This window comes from Leptosomus discolor, chromosome 1 (assembly GCF_034619465.1).
Source record: "Leptosomus discolor isolate bLepDis1 chromosome 1, bLepDis1.hap2, whole genome shotgun sequence".
NCBI lineage: Eukaryota > Metazoa > Chordata > Aves > Leptosomiformes > Leptosomidae > Leptosomus > Leptosomus discolor.
Window position 1 is genome coordinate 166581739 of NC_141391.1, and position 20521 is coordinate 166602259.

Here is a 20521-nt window from a genome sequence, read left to right on the forward strand (position 1 = left end):
TTTTTTAAAATGAACATTTTTCTCAGCTCTGTGGAAAGCTGGCAAAAACTTACAAAGACTGTCTCAGGTGCTGGAGGGAAAGAATTATTTCAGATAACTCTGTGCACGTATTATTCCTACAACAGCAAACCTGCCATTTCAGATGCTTGATGAGAGGTTGAAAGAGGATACTCTTTTAAATATATATTATAAATACTTAAAAGCAGACCAGAGTAGATCCTCCAGTGAGGGAGAATGAGATTATTGGGGATTTTCCAGATTCTGTAATGTATCATGAAGTGAACCTTATTATCTATTCTATGACAAATTACATATTCAAGTGTTTCTAGCTGTCATAACAATGAACATTTATCATAGTTCGACTCATGAAAAATTATTCTAATTACACGATACTGTAAAAATTACTTTGATTAAACTATTAGTAATAGATAAAAGTGTTTTTTCTAGCCATAAAATTATAGTAATATTTCTGATTTGTTTCAATGGAGAGGCAGTCAAAATAAATATTTCACTGTCTAATTGTGGTTTTTGGGTTATGATGACATAAGAAATACTTTCAATTGTTTTTGTTAGCACATTATTGTGACAAACTCACACAACACCCTTCAGGTTTGGGCATTCTCCCTACCACCTTGCTGCATGTCAGAAAACTGTCCTAATTATCTTCAGTCACTGGTCAGGGCTTCTTTCTTGCTTGAATTCTTGACTCCTCTCAGCAATCTTTGGTTACTTACCATGAATATTTTAGTGTGAAGTGTCCTAATCCAATGATGCTCTAGATTGGTCTGTTTACAAACATGAAGAATTCTGTTTGATGCAAACAAATTCGGACTAGATATAAGGAAGAAATATTTTACAACGGGGGTGGTGAAACATTGGAATGGGCTGCCCAGAGATGTTGTAGAAGCCCCAACCCTGGAAACTTTCAAGGTCAGGTTGGATGGGCCTCTGAGCAACCTGATCTGGCTAAAGATGTCCCTGCTCACTGCAGGGGATTGGACTAAATGCCCTTTAATGGTCCCTTCCAGCCCAAATTATTCTATAATTCTGTGACATGGGATGAATGCAATAGTCATTGTTCAGTCTCATGGTAATCATCAGCTTTGGGTTGATGGAGCGTTTAGGATCAATAGCTCTCCAAAGTTTTATTAATAGAAGTATCATAGTACTCTCCTAAAGAATAACTAGGCAGAATTTATCACACTGTGATGGAAGAAGAGCCGCTTGGATTCTTCATGCTAGTCCTCTGGCATGCAGCAATCCAGGGGAGAAGATGTGATACTCTGGTGGATCTTAAGGGGCATGTCAGAATTTAACAGCAGTTATACATTATCTGTATAAATGAAAAAGATATTTTCTAAAGATGGCAGGTATATTACATTCCTCCTTTCTACATTTATGAGAATATTTCTGCTTTAGGGCTTACTACTCAGAAGAAAGGAAACTCTGGGTATCTTACTTCCACTTCTTGTTCTTATATGTTTTCAGATAATAATTATAGCTATAAAGTTTTCTTTAAAAGTATGATTCATCTGAAAATAGAATTTAAGACCACTAAAACTGCCCTCTAATCATCTACTTTCTAAACCAGTGTTCTTAACTTATATTTTCAACTATAAATATGCATAGGGGCATTCTTGCTCCCGGTACTTTCTGAAACAGTGCCTTAGGGCTAAAATAACTGTTTCTTCTAACTTTTCTGATTCTTATTAGATGTCTTACATAAAGTGTGAGGACAGTTAGTGTTTAATGACAAGGAAGTCATATATCCAGAGAGACTTAAGCAAATCCAGATCTAGTAAGTCTTCAAATAACAGGATAAGTTGTGGCCTTCAACAGTGAGTAGCCAAGACTCCAGGAGTTCAAAACTTATAAATTATAAAGAAGTTAATAATTTCCTGGTGAGACACAACGTACCTACATGAATTATCACTGTGATGAATGAGATCTAACAGTACATTTTTAAAGAACAGTTTTTCTGTGTTGCTCATCTGGCAGTTATGTCTGACTGATGTGTTGTCCCATGTTCCAAGGAAGTAATAAAACTTCAACTGACCTGATTTCTACAGGAAAGGAGGTGGATAGTATGAAAAATTTTCAGTTAAATACAATTCTGTCGTCTTGTCAGAATGTCAGTTCTGTCAGATGCCTACTGAGCCTCTATCATTTTATTCTTAGGTCATAGAAACACAAATTTGCATATACTGCGTGTATCTCAGTCCTTGAGCATACATCATTCAGACTGATTCTTATAAGGAATGCAAGGGAATCTCGAAGGCGTAAGCAAGAGTAGCTAGAAGCTTGACAGAAACGTGGAAAAAAGGCTTGACTCAACATCATGTAGCTTTTGAAGATTCACTTGTGTTATGGAATATTGTTTCACAGTTGTATATAACTGTTTGTAATTGCCATATAGATACCTTAGAAGCAAATTCATTCCCAGTGATCAACAATCACACCCTGCCCCACCTCCTGCTTTCTATTTTCTAGTCCTGTTTAGGTTTCAGATTACATATGATAGATACTATACTGTCAAGCATATGCTCAGAAGAGACCCAGTGAGCTGTAGGCCTCTGAGTGAGGGCCGTGCTGTGTCCCTGGCATGTGCTCTGCAACTTCAATCTCGCATTGCTGTTTCTTTCTGCAAGGCAAAAATCTAATTTATATTGTATCAGTACAGGCAACTGTTCTCTAATGCTTTCACAGTGACTCACCCACTGTCACTCTTCTCTTTTTCTGTCACTTCTATTATATATGTATTTTTATCCTTTTCACAAAAATACTTATTTTAATGTACTGGCAGCCCAGGACATTACTTTTATGAAGTTCTAATTTCAAATAAGAACTAATTCTGTCTTGATAATGGTGGTCAGTTACACGTGTCATGTTCAACTTTCTGGAATTGTTTACAGAGCTTTAGGATTCCATAATCTTATTTTAAAAAAATAAATCTCAGATTATTTTGTTTCAGGACAAAAGATTATTCAACTATAATGGAAAAGTGTTTCTTTAGAAGGTTTTATTATGTAGATGAAAATATCTAGGGCATGTAGGATTACTGTAGAATTACTGCTCAATGCAGTGGGTGAGGTGAGACAACAGAACTGATATCATTGAGAATAATGCCAAAGAGATTTAATCTTAGAAAAAAAACCAGAATCACACTGCTTGACGCCTGATACTTGAAGACAATTTTATGTCATCTGCTAACATCTAACTCATCTAACTTGAATTAGCTTAAAGCTTAAAAATTTCTGTAAAATACTCAGTACCTGCAAAATGGAGAACACATTGCAGCAACCAGAACGCTTGACATTGCTTTTCTCCAGCAATAAGAAGTTTGTTTCTTTTTGCTACATATGCACTTTTTAATTAAAACTTATCATCTTTTCTTAATCAGTTGATAGAATTCCAGACTTTTTTAAGTATTTAAAGTATTGAAACTTATTTAAGTTCTGCTTGACATACTATTATCATATTTGCTTTATTAGGGAGAGATTTAGGAAGAATTTACTTGTCAGTAATTTACATTCCAACCATTTTCTCAGTAACCGCATCATTTTTATTTATTCTTCTCTGACATTTATATAGTAGCAATGTTAATTACAGAATGTTGAATAACGTTCAGAAAATCAAACTGAATGTTAAAAGCAGTTAGGAAAGGAGTAGAGTACAAAAGAGGGAACATCATTGTGTCAGTATGAATACTTGATGAGGCCCTCATCTTGAATGCTATATGAAAATCTGATCCCTGCCACATCAGGATGAAGACTGAGAGGGTGAGGGGTGATAGGGATGGTCAAAAGTCTGGAACAGCTGGGTTGTTAGATTAGAATCTCTCATTTCCTAAAGGAGTCTACAAGAAAAGTGTGATAGAGATCTGTGAAATCACAAGGAGAGGATAAGTAAGGAACAACCATGTGTTGACTTCTAAAGCCAAGAATTAGGGATGTCAAACTTGGTGAGATAGCTAAAAATAAACTGAGGTGCATGCAAACTGCAAAAAGTGACGTGCTCTAAAGGCAACTTGGGAAGGTAATTTTAGAAAGTTTGATCGGTGGACATGCAAAACAAAGTCAGCAGCTTTTGATAATGAAGTGTGGGTCCCTCAAAGTGTTGTAGAACGAGAAGTACTGCTACATGCTTATCCTGGTCTTGTGCTGGTCTCACTGTTCTCTAGACCACCACTGTTGGCTGCCTTTGTAGACAGAATATGAGGTGACATCGACATAAAGTATGTTCCAGTGTCTATTCTTATGTCTTGTGTATCAATTTTTAATGTTTTTTTTAAATGTAGTTGAATTCAGGAGCTGAGCAGTGTTTCACTTCAGTGTTTGGTGACAACTTTAAGGCTGCACTATTTCTTCATGGGCTTCTCTAGGCAGTTTTACTATTACTAGAGTTTTGGCATTCTGCCTTACTCTTATAGAAACTTGCATGCACAAGTAGCCTGCTGTTTCAGTCATTGTTTTGGTAAATAAATTTTTTGCCTCTGTCTTTTTACATCAGGCTTTAATGGACAAGGTAGAAATTCCTTTTTTTTTCAAGGTAGGAAGGAATCGTCTCGTCCTGCCGTTGCACTTCAGCTGCCTTGACGCCCCCACATTACGCAGTGCAGTCTGGGGAGAAATATTTTCTATATTTATTGTGATAAAAAGGCAGGAATATAATACAGAGTTAACAGTGCTCTTATTTATAAATTACAAGGTTTAAAAAGTCTTCTCTAATTTAGACCTAAGTTTTCAACTCATGCACATTTATTCCAGTAATAAAACTGTGTAACTGTGTTTTTGTAAACTACTTGATTTCAGCTGTACTCCTTCTGATATCCATGCTTCATTTTATGCAAGTGTTATTTGCAGGACTTTTTTTTAAAAAAAAAAGGGTTTTGTTTTTTACAGCATTTGGGCTGCAGGAATAATTTTCTATTAACTTCATTTAAGGAATGAGGTGGCTTAAGTTTAAAAAGTTGTATTTGGAGTTGCAGTAAGGCCACTTATGCACTTTTCTAATTCCTTGTTATGTCTTTAGAGTCCGCTAAAGCTGAAAAGTAGTTACTATTACTATACATAAGTAAGATTGTTAATGCAGAGGTCACACTGACTAACGATTAAACAGCAAAGGGTAAAAGAGGCAGAGGCACAATCACATTCCACTTCTAGGCATGTTTTTTGAACACCGACCACTAATTTTGTATTGTTTGCCACTACATACTCATTTTTTATTAAAAATGCTTGATAGTATTCTGTTTATTTTATTTTGGATGGTTTTTTCCCTTTAACTGTTTCCAGTATTCTTTTTCAAGTTCTTTATTCAGTGGTGGTTTAACCTAGGATTTAAAATTTGGTTGTGCTGAAGTCATCAAGTAGAATTTTGAAGTGAAGCTCCTGTTGCTGCCATCTCAACCCTATCCTTTGAGAAGTCTTGAATTATTACCAGATTATGAACTCATGAAAATCACAACAAAATGAGCAGGAAAAACTGTAAAAAGTTTGGTAGTGTAATGATCTGCTAACAGTATAAAGCATTTACCTAAAAAAGGGACAACTATCTACAACCATAGTTTACCTTAGGTCATATGAGTTCTTGTTGAAGAAATTGTTATTCCAGATCCTGTTTAGTCATCACATTCTCCAATCATTTTCTGAGTAGTGGTATCATAATATCTAACTGTCAGTGAGATTTCTGGCCTTTTGCATTTTATTATATCCTATTTGATTTATGTGCAATGCTTGACTATCCCTGGCATCCATATGTCCAATGTAAGAAAGATGTGGAAATATATCTTTTCCCATGCAATTGTTTTCTGCCAGGATTTAAAAAAAAATGATCACAAATCGAGAAACTCTGAGGAAACTGTATGGTATCTTCTTATTCATGATCTAAAGCAGAGACAGTCTGCTTGATTGGACAGTTTAGTGTACCAGCAAAACTTCTGACTAATTCCTTTTATCCCTCCCTCAACATTTGCTAGTGATGGGAATTCAGTCACATGGTAGGAGACCTTGCACCATTATTGCTGTTCATTCAAATATACAGCATCTTCATTCACAACCTGGGATTCTGCCATCAAAATGTAGGTGGCATATCTTTAGATTTCTTATATATAATATAGACATATGGTAAAACCATCCCCAAAGAGAAAGTAATTGCAATGGTTAATGTAATTGTCACTTTCATGAGATATAATTAAAAAAAAATGAATAAGAGACATCCCCTGAATTAGAACCTATCAAAACAGGTATGGCAAGACCAGTTATGTTGGAGCTTTTGCTAAATAAAAAGTTTAATGAATAAAGACATTTCTGTAACTAAACAAGAGTTTCATTACACAAAAATTTAAAGAAACACGAAATGTTATCTTCTAGCATACAAATAATTCTTCCAGTCTGTTGCAATTTGGATTTCAGCAGAATGTGGTACTTAATTTGCTGAATTTTAATCCCTGCTAGCCAGAGTTATTGAACTTGGTTCTTTTCCTATATCATCTGAGAAATATCTCTCTCACCTACTTAAATTTTTGCATTTCAGGAATCTTATTCAAAGAAGAGAGGTTATGCATTGGAAGCAATACCCTCTGTACCTCTGGATGCAGTTCCTTCAGAAAATGACAGCAGTCTCTGTGATTCAGTAGACATAGCAGTGACCAAAAAACCTTGTTCCCTAGAGATAGGAAGAGTTCCTTCCTCAAGACCAGGTAAATAACCAAATAATTCTTTACATAGTCTTTGGTGTAAGTGTACTGTTATAGAAGGTATAGAATTATATATAGAAGGTATAGGTTTATTTTTTCAAGAATACAGTACTCTGCTTACTTATCACAGCATGATTATAGTCTTCCATTAACTACCATAAGAGCTTTACATCAGAATAAAGATTAATAGCAAAATGCTGAGAAAGGAAAACAAAGCAGGAGTTCAAATACTTTCTTAGATAAATATAAGATTTAAAAAAGCCAAATTAGAAACTGCATTTCTTTAAGACCAGCATTTTGCAGTAATGCACCGATATGTTTCTGGTTTTTAATGAAGTGCTTAGCAACAGTATTCTACAACTAATTCAAAATTTAAAGTACCCTGTATTTTCACATTACGTAACGGAAGATCTGCTCTGGTTTTGAAAATGAAACAGTGAATGAGAATTGATAGAAAAATTAAATGACAGTTTGGCAGACAGGTGTTTGTATTATACAGGTTTGAAAAGCGATGAGTTACAACAGTTAAAAACCAATAGAATTATGCTGAGTCAGATGAATGATATTATCTGTAAGGACTCTGTTTATATTCTCCAAAATTACATGCTCTCTTCCATTACTCTCATTTGAACTCTTCATTAGTCACAACCTGGTACGGGAATTTCAGAACATAATCATTTCGCTCTAAGTAATTAGACTGCGAGTCTGCTTTGACAAATGACAGTTCTCTGCAGTACAGACCTATTTGAAATGGACAATTGAATTTTCGACCTGTGCTATCTTGATTATGAGTCATGATTTGGGAAATGTACAAGGACAGGTGATTGTTGACTAACATCATGTTACCTATCTAGTCTGTGTAAGGGGAAGCACTTTCTTGATTTCACAGCTGAACTAGTATTGGAAGAGTGCCGGAGCTATATCAGCCATAGTATATAAGGCCCAGATATCAAGATATAGCTTTGGAGTCTGCAAGGTGAGGTGGAGTTCGTCATAATTTCCACCTTTCCATAACATTTGGGCTAAAGAAGACTTGCAGGAACCTGTGTTATGAACAGTGGTCTAACAGGCGGCACAAAATAGGATAGCATCTTCATAGCATAATTGTGCAGAGTAGACCAGAATCTGACTCGAACATCAGCATGACTTCTTGTGTAACTGAAGGTTTACTTTGTTGATGTGATTTTGGCTCTGATAATCTAAAAAAAATAGCAGACTGTGCAGGACAATATTATGGGTTGTCATTCAGTAAAGAAAGAAAATGCCAAATTATCCTTGTTTTTCAGACTTCTGCTTGATTAATCATCATAAACATACTTATTGCAATGGGAAGACTGCCATACTCCTACCCCATAAATTGGCCAAGGGAGTCATTATCTGCCTCCATAGTAAGGGGACTCAACTACAAAGCTTTCCATTGTAATTAGAATTAGAATTTAAAGAAAAAAATACAGACTTTTTGCTAGTTAAATTACCAGGCTTTGGAAGTGTACTGTCTGATGAACATAAGCATTTTTCTTAGGCATGGAAGTCCATCAAGATCGGTATGAAAAAGAGATCCTAAAAAGGACATTTTTATGTCTTAATCTGGAAATATGTTTTGTATATGGTTGAATACAGTGTGCCTCAGAGGCCTGGAGAATAACCAAGGAAGCTGTAGGACCCTCATGAGGGCACCCATAATCTTTATAAGATCTAACAAGGCCAATGAGTTGACAATACAAGCGTGCTGTAATTCCTTATGTCTTAGTTTTCTATATACCACTATGATCTTTTCTTTGGCATTTTATTGGGAAGAATATTTGGCTGTGTAGATAAGCAGATTCCAAAATGTGATTTTATTTTAAGCTATAAATGTAGTAGTCATCTAACTGGCCTGGCTTATAAACCATATCTGTAATTATGTTGGCTGTTATCTTATACTACCAATGGCCCAAATGAAATCAACCATGTCACTCACAGTTATATGGCACTTAATGGCACACATAATTGTATGTGAATGTCAGCCTGCCACTTCAGGTCATACAGATTTATTGCTTGAATAAGTTGTGTATGATTACAGAGATCATTCAATTAAAACAAATATCTAATTTGCATGCCTTTTTTCCTGAATTTCCCTGGTTTTGTATCACTGAGACATGCTGACTTTGGGAATACTGTTTCAAATTGCTATACTATGTCATGTGTGGAGTTCATTTCAGAGCACGAGGCAGCACTTTGAACATAAAATTGCATCTGTCAGTCTCCTTTCCCTGGGTTGTGATACACTCTTATCTCTGCACTGTCTGGGGCATTACTACCTCTTGGCAGCAGAAGTGAGACTGACAGCACTCAGTGATTGAAAATTCTCCTTTCCTGTGTTGAGAGGAAAGGTCGTTCCTGGCTGGTCTTTCAAGCCGTAGAGCTGCATGTTGTAACCGTTTTCTGCCCTGCCAGTAAACTCCTAACAGGTTTGGAACGGTCACCTTGACATTCATCATTCTCTGATCTACTGGGGAAAAAAACAGAGTGCTCTGTTGTTTTCCATATTATTCTTAATTTCCTGAATCTTACTATTGAACTGAAGGAGTAGTAGAGGATGAGAACTTCATGCACCAAATTGTAAAGGATTGTTAGATATAAGGGAGAAAAACTGAACAGAAAGGAAATAAAAGTAGTCATAAAGTTTGTTACTTCCACTTCTGAAACCCTATGTTGTGTGAGGTTTGTGTATGTTTGAAAGAAATCAGGTTTATATAGGAAGAACAGTTACATTATTAGTTTATGCTCACAGTTAAAACAATGGCTTCTAATTAGAACTGATCTGAGAGTGAAAAAGGCTGCATGTGCGTCTGAGTTCAAGTTAAGCTGTTCTTTGTTTCTGCAGTAGGTTGATAGGACAAGGTTGGCAAAACATGTTAGCATCTCTGTCTCACTATCTCTGCTTTTAAACTAACAGTTAAGACTTAATAGGAATATTCTGAAATACTGCACTCTTTGAGACAAATGTTTCTGCCAAGTAAAATATAAATTTGGATTTAAAATTTCATAAATCAATCCCATAAAATTAATTTCATAACTGAATTTATTCATGAATCAGTCTTACTAGTCTTTCTGTTGGGCTCTTCCAGAAAAATATCCTCATTCCTTAAACTAGACATTTTTACTAGTCATTTCAGTTTTTAGCCTGCCCTTCCATTAAAAAAAATCACATTACATATTTAACCTTGAAAATAACTTAAATTTTATTAGTTCAAAAGGCACGCATTAGTATTGCCCTTTTGATGTTAAGGATGTAATTAAATTTTGTGAACTATAGCAACAAATCATCTCAGAAAAGGTGTAAACTTTTAATAAATGGCTAAAGCTTAAGGCACTGGATAATTCTAATGCTAAAGTAGGCATTGTCAAGTCTCTTAATGAAGTTAGCGTGGTTTTAATCAGTTATCTAGTGTCTAGAATACTGGTAGCAGAAGTTTAAGTACAGCACAACGGTGCATTTGGGCCTGTGCTGTTGAAGACTCTTACAGACTTAACTTGCATCCTTGGTAGCTTGGACATTTTGCATCCTTGCACCTCATAATGTCATACTTTTTTTTAGCAGAAATACTGAATGAAATCTGAGGTACATTACAGAAACAATGTTAATAATTTTTTTTTTTTTTTAATTGGAGTTAAGTGTGTGTCCATACCTAATAGAGAGATCATACCTCTTTCAGTCTGCCTCTATAGTTTCTACTAAAGAAACTCCCGAGGAGTGAGACCGGGTGGGCAGTCTAAAATGCTATTTTTTTAATAATAGTGAATGATGGCCAGTACTGCTTAAAATAATTTTAGGTCTCATTGAGCATCCTTAGGAATTAAAGAGGACTTTTCAAACTCTGTTTTTTTGTTAATGACTTGGTGCAAAACAAAAATCCTCCTTTGGGAAAACTGGTCTTCCCATGCTGATTAGTGAAGGTTTTAATACAGCATCTCAATAACAGGAAGAGACATTGCTGTCTGTAAATGGTGTGAAAATCATCCTTGGATAAGGGATTTCTAGTTCAAGGACCTATTTTTTCCAGTTATATTACTTCACTGTGGCTGCAGGTCAAGGACACCTTAGTGAGCCATCTTCAACTCTGGAAACAGCTCGGCTGTAGCAATGCAGAACACAGTGTGGGCTGCAAAATCCAGCTGAGAAATAAGGTAAATACTTAGGGACTTCACTTATGCTGAGCTCTCAGCCACTGCACAGTCAGCAATTCCCAAGTCAACAATTTTAAAGATAGCTGTGGTACAACTACTCTACCCACTTACATCTAAGATATGGCTTCTGTCAAGGGGATAAAAATGTCCTCAGGTATGTGATGTCTTGCTGCTAGCCTGTAGCAGGCAAAGGCAAGGCAAGGAGTTGAAACATAAAGGAAGAGATATCTTAGCAGCTCTTCTGGTCATCTACCCAGCTAAATGTATTTTGGAGAAATCTTGCTGTTGTCAGTCATGACAGTTTTGTTATTTAGGAAAATTACTTAATTTGCTCTTAAATGCCGGTATCTTGTAAGGACGACTATGCAAGATAAGAAATCTGTAGTTAATGATACCTTTTTCTTGTAGCCTCATAATCACAGAAGGGAAACTAACAAAAAATTAATACATGGCTACATTAATGCATTGTCTATTAATACATGGCTTTGGGGCTGGTGCCACCACCACCATTTTGGGGTTTTCTATAACGGGATGGCCTGCATGGTGCCAGGCTTGCTGGTGTCAGATGGCATTTGCCTTTCTCATAGGGGGTAGAGGGGCTTTGCTTAGGAGCTTGTGGGTCTTATTGACAGAGCTTTAAAGTAGACTGGAAGGGGGATGGGGATAATATCAAGCTTGCCTGTGACAAGCTGTGGGATGACACGCTATGGTTAGAGGCACAGGGTGCTAGCGAGGGCCCTCAGCCTGTCACTCTGCAGCATGCTGGACACACTGCAGCACGCTTGAGGTCTTGTGGAGGTGAGCCAGGGGCGCCGGAGGTAATAGGAGCCAACAGGGAAACACTGGTGAAATCCTTTGAAGGAATTAAGGGATGTTGCTCTAAGAAGGTGACATGGCCGACAGCCCAGCTGAAGTGCCTCTACACCAATGCATACAGCGTGGGCAACAAACAAGATTTGGAAGCCACTGTGCTGCTAGAAAGCTACAACCTGGTTGCTGTTACTGAAACTGGATGGGACAAATCCCATGACTGGACCATGGCTATTGATGTCTTCAGGCTGCTCAGAAGAGACAGGCAAGGAAGGAGGGGTTGAGGGGTTGCCCTCTACATCAAGAAATGGATAGAGTGTGAAGAGCTGTCTCTGAAGAACAGCCATGAGCAGGTTGAAAGCTTATGGGTAAGAATTAGAGAAGCAACAAAGGGAACTTTGTGGTTGGGGTCTACTACAGGCCACCCAATCAAGAGGAGCCCATGGATGAAGTTTTACTCCAGCTACAGGAGGCTTTGCACTCATAGGCTCTTATCCTGCTGGGCGACTTTAACCACCCCAACATCTGATGGAAAAGTAGCGTGACAAGCTGTAGGCAATCCAGGAGACTCCTTGAGTGCATGGAGGATAATTCTTAAGCCAGGTAATAGACAGCCCTACTAGAGGGGGTGCCATACTGGGCCTGACGGTCGTCAATGTGAATGAGCTAATTGGTGATGTCAAGACTGGAGGCAGCCTGGGCTGCAGTGATCACACACTGATGGAGTTCACAGTCCTGAAGGATATAGGGCAGGCAAAGAGAAAAGTCAGGACTCTGGATTTTAAGAAAGCAAACTTCCAGCTCTTCAAGGAGTTAGTCAATAGGATCCCCTGGGAAACTGTTCTAAGGGACAAGGGCGCACAACAGAGCTGGCAGATCTTTAAGGACGGTTTCTACAGGGTGCAAGGGCTCTTAGTCCCCAGGTGTAAGAAATCAGGAAAGCAAGACAAGAGACTGGCATGGCTGAGTTGAGACCAACTGATCAAAATAAACGGCAAGAAGGAAATGCGCAAGCAGTTGAAGCAGGGACAGGTGTCTTGGGAAGTGTACATGGATGCTGCCTGGTTGTGTAGGGATGGGGTCAGGAAGGTCAAGGTGCAGCTGGAGCTGAACTTGGCAAGGAATACAAAGAATAATAAGAAGGGCTTCTTAGAGGTATGTCAGCCAGAACAGGAAGGTTAAAGAAAGCATACCCCCTCTGATGAGCAAGATGACAAGCTGGTAACAACAGAAAAGGAGAAGGCTGAGAGCTCAATGACTTTTTTTGCCTCAGTCTTCACTGGCAACCTCTCTTCCCACACCTTTCATGTGGATGGGGACTCGGGGAGCAAAGTCCCTCCCACCATAAGAGAAGATCAGGTTCATGACCACCTGTCTTGGTTTGAAAGACAGGTGTCTGCTGAGGAAGGCAGGAGCCTCCCTTGAAATGGAAAAATGCAACCCCCTTCCCTCCAAATTATTATAATTTTGAAATTAAGGATCCTTCAGGCAAAGATATGGGGAATAGGAATAACAGTTCTTTTCTAATTATATATATATATTTAACACAAGGCAGGGAAAAAAAACAACCCACTGGTTTACACTGACAGCGTCAGAAATACAACCTGACACCCTGTTAGGGTGGCAGTAGCAGTCTGATAAGATGGTGGCTGCAGTCCTCCTGAAGTGATGGATGTAGTTCTGTTGAATCAGTGATCTTGTAAAAGGGTCTGGTCTTCCTCCGAAGGTCCAGTGGTAGGTAGGTAGCTCTTGTCCTCTGGAACTCCAGTGGGGGAAAAAACTCCTCTGGGAATTCAGTGGAAGAAGGCTGCTAGGGTGTTCAAGATCTCAGTTTTTATTTAGCATGGAATGCTTGGCTCCTTCCCCCGGGGCGGAGCATCTCACAATGGGATGGGGAGTCGTGAGGCAGTTCCTTGATGGGCCATTAAGAGGAGATAGTCCAGGAGCGAGTTATCTATGGGTCAGGCGATAAGGCATTGTTGTGCCCATTAACAGAAGATAGTCCAGAGGGGGGAGGCAGGGAGCACCGCCCCACCTGGTCTCAACAGCTCCTGAAGATGGTAATGGAATACTTTTTTGGGGGGCACATCTTACACTGTAACCTAGGACACCACCTAATGAACATGAACATACATAAGTCTATGAGACCTGATGAGATGTATCCCAGAGTTCTGAGGGAATTGGCTGATGTTGAAAACTTGAAAAGTTGTGGCAGTCAGGTGAAGTCCCTGGTGACTGGAAAAAGGGAAACTTTTCACCCAGTTTTAAAAAGGGTAGAAAGGAGGACCCTGGGAACTACCGCCCTGTCAGCCTCACATCTGTGCCTGAGAAAATCATCGAACAGATACTTCTAGAATCTAGGCTAAGGCACATGGAGGACAGGGAGGTGATTCGAGAAGCTAGCATGGCCTCACCAAGGGCAAGTCCTGCCTGACCAGCCTAGTCACCTTCTGTGATAGAGTGACTACATCAGTGGACAAGGGAAGAGCTATCGATGTCATCTATCTAGACTTCTGTAAGGCCGCTCTCTAAATTGGATAGACATGGATTTGATGAGTTAACCGTTCAGTGGGTGAGGAATTGGTTGGATGGTCACATCCAGAGGGTAGTGGTCAACAGCTTGATGTCCAGATGGAGATTAGTGACAAGTGGTGTCCCTGTACTGGCACCAGTGCTGTTTAATATCTTCATGAATGACATAGGTGGTGGGATCAAGTGCATCCTGAGCAAGTTTGCAGAGATGCCAGGCTAAGTGGTGTAGTCAACATGACTGAGGGATGGGATGACACCCAGAGGGGCCTGGACAAGCTTGAGAAGTAGGCTTGTGTGAACCTCATGAGGTTCAACAGAGCCAAGTGTAAGGTCCTGCAGCAGGATCAGGGCAATCCTCAGTATCAATACAGGTTGGGCGATGAAGGGATTGAGAACAGTCCTACCAAGAAGATCTTGGGAGTACTGGTGGATGTGAAGGTGGACATGAGCTGGCAATGTGCACTCACAGCCCAGAAGGCCAACTGTACCCTGGGCTGCATCAAAAGAAGCGCGGTCAGCAAGTTGAGGCCTGTACTCTGCTCTGGTGAGACCCCACCTGCAATGCTGTGTTCACCTCTGGAGTCCTCAGCATAAGAAAGACATGGACCCGCTCAAGCGAGTCCAGAGGAGGGCCACGAAGATGATCAGCAGGCTGCAGCACCTCTCCTATGAGGAAAGGCTGAGAGAGTTGGGGTTGTTCAGCCTGGAGAAGAGAAGGCTCCAGGGAGACCTTATTGCAGCCTTTGAGTACATAAGGGGACCTGTAAGAAAGATGGGGGCAATCTTTTTAGCGGGGCCTGTTGTGATAGGACAAGGAGTAATGGTTTTAAACTAAAAGACGGTATAAGGAAGAAATGTTTTACACTGAGGCTGGTGAAACACTGGAACAGGTTGCCCAGAGATGTGGTAGAAGCACCATCTCTGGAAACTTTCAAGGTCAGGTTGGGCGGGGGTTTGAGCAACCTGATCGAGCTAAAGATGTCCTTGCTCATTGCAGGGTGTTGGACCAGATGACCTTTAATGGTCCCTTCCAACTCAAACTGTTCTATGATTCTAAAAAATTCTTGTCAATGAATTATTAGAATATATCAAACTCTCCCCAAGCTCGCCTATCTACTGCATCATTAGGGTTCTTTTGCTTTCTCAGCCTGGCATCCCTCTCCTGTTATTACAATTAAAATGAACCTGAAAAATTGTAGCCAGTGTGTCAGCTCACCTCTGTATAACAGTGTCAGCAGTCTCATGTGTCTATATAGGAGACAGTTCTTTAGAAACCTGAGTTGAAATAAAAGCCTAGCTGTGATAACATTTTTATCAAAAATAAAATATAAATCTTCTACGTAGTTCCCTAAATCATTAAATACTTCGCTGGGTAAATAAAGTGGTATTTGTCAGGTCATCAGTTTCTGATGGACTTCAGTAACAAATCTTCACAGCACCTATTCTGAATATTTGGACATTTCAATTCTCCAGACTGAGACTAAGATAGCAAATGCATCTTTTCTTGTTTAATGAATTTATATCTTTGCTTTTGTGCAGTTATTTTCTAACTATAAGCAAACTAGTGCAAAGCGGCCACAAGAAGGAAGCATCACACTGCCTGGATATACAAAATTGCCTGGATGAATGGAAATTCGAGAGGCTAGCCTTAGTCACCCATGCTTCATCATTTTGAAACTATAATTGATTTGAAGGATCATGCAGTAACCTTTCTGAAGTCCGCTCACCCAAATTGCTTCAGACAGAAGGACTGCTAGAAGGGCTGTATTTCATCTAAACATAAACAGAGATAGCAGGATATAGTGCACTTAAACACATGACCTACAGTCTAAGTCCTCAGGATTAAATACTTTCAGTGATCAAGAAAGATCATCTTAGCTGTGTAGAGAACATAATAAAGAAGGGAGTCTCTTAGCAAGCACAGTAACTGCAGTATCTAACAGTTGGTTTAGAACCATCTGAAAATAGCTAAAGTGTATGAAATTTAGCCTAATTTGACACCAATTTTTCTGAAGCAACTGATTGTCTATGAAATCTTCTGGTATTGTGATGCATATTCAAAATCATTACTGCCTATCTGCCATGAGTGCTAAATTACCTAAGTACTGAGTCTTGGGCCTGATGTGTCAGGGAGCAGCAAGGGCCAGCTGCTTCGTCAGGGATGGGGAGGCAGGAGCAAAGAGGACTACCACAGCTGACAGAGCAGGGGCCTCACTAGGCAGGGTCCTATCTCACCACCCATGGACAGAGGAGACCTAGAGATCATGGCCAGGTTCAGCCAAGAACCCAGATCATCAAGCAAATTTGTGCTGGTGAGGTAGATCTAAAGTCAAGATAGAAAGTCAACATTCAGGTCAGGATCAGCTCCAGTGCTGACCAGGAAGGTTCATGATGACAAGACCAAGTCCAAGGTCAGCCCATGAGTTGAGGTCTGGATGCACAAGGCACAGGCACAGACATAAGCACAAGACAGGCACTCCTTCAGCATAGCTCAGGCAGAGACTAAAGTTCCCAGGATGAGCTGAAATTATGTCTCCAGGAAGTGGGATGTGAATGGAAACCCTCAGAATGCTGGTCAGGGCCATTAAAGCTAATCAGTGTCTCAGGGCTTGACATGATGTATGAATGATATTCAACGTCGCCTATTCTTCTCTCTGTTACTCAAGGAGACAGTATCTCCAAAGAGTATAATTAATCTGTATGTTGAGTGAGAAGTGAAGAGCCACTCAGAACTTGTCAATAAGGAACACAAAGCATAGGTGTGTGTCGTAATTTGAGCCAGGCATTGGTTTAGTGGAGTAGGTAACTGACAAAAGAGGCTTGTGTTTCCATAACAACTTAATAGGTGAAGTCTTAGGCAGCAAGTGATTTCTCTTCTAAGTAATTTTTGACCTTAGAGAAATGCTCTCATTACTAAGTAAAGTTTCCCGGTTCTCAGGGTGTTTTTTACAGTCTAATCCCTCTGTACCTCTGGCACAGAAAAAGATTCATAGGCCATGAGAATGAGTATGAGTAAAAGAGTCTCACAGTGCCCTGACATGATAAGGGTACTCCCCTTAAAGGGAGAAAAGTTAGGTTCTAGACTTTGTGTAGGTCCTTTAATAAACCTCTCAAGATACATCTTAAAAATATCTGGGGTTTTATGCCCATTACTCGGAATAGAAATCTGTTTCAGAACCACCAATTTCTGTGCTAGAGATTAAGAAGCTTCTCATTTCCAGCCTCAGTGTATTCATGGCCAACTGAAGTCAAGACAGAGGAACCCGAACCCTAACATACTGTCTTTGGCTAAGTCAGTGCTTTCCAGCAACTCTTCAAGAAGCAATTCTGGGCAGCCTCTGAATGATTCTGAAAATCTCTTATTGCCCTTATTCATGTCTGTATGCTGCCTTGTCATGGTGGCTAGAGGGCTCCAAAGGGTGGTAAAGTGTTGGATAGAGGTCTTCCAAAGGTGTGTGCTCTGTATCACAGGATGTTCAAGTTATTTTGTTTTATTTCTGTAGGCATGCATCCATTTAAGGTATTGGCCTCTATAGAAATCTGGATTATATTATCTACATACTGTGCCCTAATATCCTTTTTATATTCTGTGTAAGAGGGGAGTGAAGTTATAAAGATTACAAGAAGACCTGAGGTGGTTGAACTGAAAAATTGATATAGTTTTTCAATTAAATATTATTCTTAGTCCAGCTGAAAATATTTCCTTTTGGTTTTGCTGTTTATTTACATACATTTTTTAGCAAAATCTATTTTAAAGTGAAAATCAACAATTATCAAACAATTTTCAGCTGTATTTTTCAGTTAATATCTCATTCATAGTGAAATATAACACCCAGCTTTAGTTATAAGACCTGTACACACTTTTTGTCTGCTCTAATTTGTCTTCCTTTAACCTCTGGTTGAGCCATATGGAGAGAATTTGGCTATGGAATTTCTCAATTTACTAGTTTTAACAAGTTAATTTATAAAGATGTAAGGCTCACATTCAGAGCTTCAAGATACAAATCTTTGCCAGAACGCAGTCTGCTGGAAATCAAACTAACCTTCTCCTAATTGAGTTTCAGTGATGACACATTTTGTGTTTGTCACTGTTACTGCCACAGTATAGAGTGCACACTTCTTATCAGAAGAAATTTTGTCTAATACACTAGCATATGTTTGCAGTTCAGATTTTAAAATTTCATGTGGCATTTTAATAAAGGTTACGGGAGTGCTGATGGAAGAATAAAATATACAATAACTCTTCTATCATGCATTTTTGTTGTATGTTCTTCAGTAGAGCTAGTACTTGATTTAAGTACCCTTCAAAAATGCAAAAGAAAATATTTCTGAAAATTATGCCTGGAGAGGGTTTGCTGATATAGCATTCCTATAATATAAATTATAAATTTATAATTTCTTTTCTATTTTTAGGTGTTTTCTGGGTCCCCTCCAACCCAAACTATTCTATGATTCTATGATCTTACAGTTCTTTTTATTTTCTCTAAGTACGAATTCCCACAGCACAGGGAGATTGGGAGTTCTGTTTTAGCCTAATGATGTTTTCATACCGATTTTTTTGTATTTCTGATATTATCATAGTTCTTGGAGTACAATTAGGATGCTTTCTATTAGCTTTTTTTATTACTACATCTCTTAGAGGGGGCTAGTTCACCTGTGTTTCTGGTCCTATGTTGATTACTATTTTGTTGACAAGTGTTATTGACCTACTGGTTTTGACCAGTAGGTCTTCAAGTGATCTGAATCTCAGAGCCTGACATGTATTCCGAAGCTCATTCATGTAAGGGCATGTTTTGCTGTGGATTTCAGTTGGGTTAGATTTTCACCATACATATCTTCTTCCAAAAGAAGGGTCTTTATTAAAATTAGGAATTAGTCAATTAAATATTGACATGAGATCAGGAAAAATGTGTGTCTTGTAGTATAGGATGAAAAATGAGGTAGTCTGTGAGAATATTTCCCTTTTTTTCTGATTTAATCTGAAATCTAGAGAGGATACCTCTTATGTTATTATAAAGCTGTCGTAGTTGGAGGTGGCTGTAGATGTGTCAGCGCGGCATTCATCTCTGATTTCTGTCCAGTTAGCTACCTCCCTAAAATCACTTCTGACAGCATGTGAAAGTTATAGATCATTTTAATTATCTTTGTGTAGGTTTCAGGAGGTGAGCGAACAGCCTGAAAAATCTTGCTGCAGTGAAGTTCATTCCTAGGTAGTTTAGGTAAACCAGGATTCTGATACCACCTAAGAAACAGATCCAGGTGATCCATATACGCTTTATGTATACAGGTCCTGTTCCATATTCTTTCCTTATATAGCTGTGGCCTGCTGTTAGTAGAGTTATACCAACATGCATATATTGCCCTACCTAATGTTTAAAGAAGAAAACATATACACTCGTTTCTTTCAATTTCTTGTACAATGTGGGAATCGGTTTTCTTGGTAGAAGTTACAAAGGGAGATAAGTAAAATTCAACACCTGTGGTGCAAAATAATGTGGCGCCATTTTCATTAGGGTGTGACTTGATTATTAAACTGTTCTTATCTCAACCCACGAATTTTACTTTTTTTTTTCCTGATTCTCCACCCCATCCCACCAGGGTGGGAAGGAGTGAGTGAGCAGCAGCATGTTGCTTAGTTGCTGGCTGGGTTTAAACCATGAGAGATAGGTGAAACTTACTTTTTTTTCATTTGGGTAGTCTGGAAAGAGCAAGTGAGTGATGTATATAGTGGGTACTTCTCATGCACATACATCTGAAGCCATTCATTATTAAAATTTTTAAATTACCTCAGTTGCAAACATAGACACTTTAGTAAATTTTAATAACGTAGATGTAATACAAACCCAAATGTATTATAAAAGTAAATGTCAAATTAACTCTATTTGTATTAAACAAATTTATAATTTCATTTAAAAACCAGGTTAACTAGTAAGATCCAATTTCTCTGAAGCAATGCTAATTTGCATGACCTATGCCCCTTTCATTTATTATTAATGATGATCCATACCAGCTATTCCATTATTCCTGATGTCGGGCTGAAAGCCTATAACTACTAAGGTTACTCCATTAGCTTCGTTGTAGCCTTCTCACATCTTATCAATATTCCAAGTGCTATTAAGAAACAGCACCATTTGTTGAGATAACTTCTTGCCAGATCTTTTTAAACTCTTGGATAAAAAGTAGATGGATCTACTGATTAAAAATTTCTAGCTTTAATAACTCTCATTTAACATTCCCTTTCAATATTTTCATATGAGCATATTTTCATATGAGTTTCTGTTTGATATTTAGGGAAAATATTTCCCGTCTCTTGTT

General features: G+C 38.6%; 1 protein-coding gene across 5 annotated transcripts in view; it reads left to right on the plus strand.

Annotated features, from left to right (window-relative positions):
• Nucleotides 1-20521, plus strand: part of ANKS1B (ankyrin repeat and sterile alpha motif domain containing 1B) — a 452709-nt gene that overhangs the window by 131497 nt on the left and 300691 nt on the right. For all 5 annotated transcript variants that reach the window (XM_086470676.1, XM_086470670.1, XM_086470683.1 and 2 more), the window contains exon 10: nt 6532-6697. In XM_086470676.1, coding sequence (XP_086326802.1) covers nt 6532-6697 — 166 coding nt within the window. The remainder of the gene's footprint in view (nt 1-6531; nt 6698-20521) is intronic.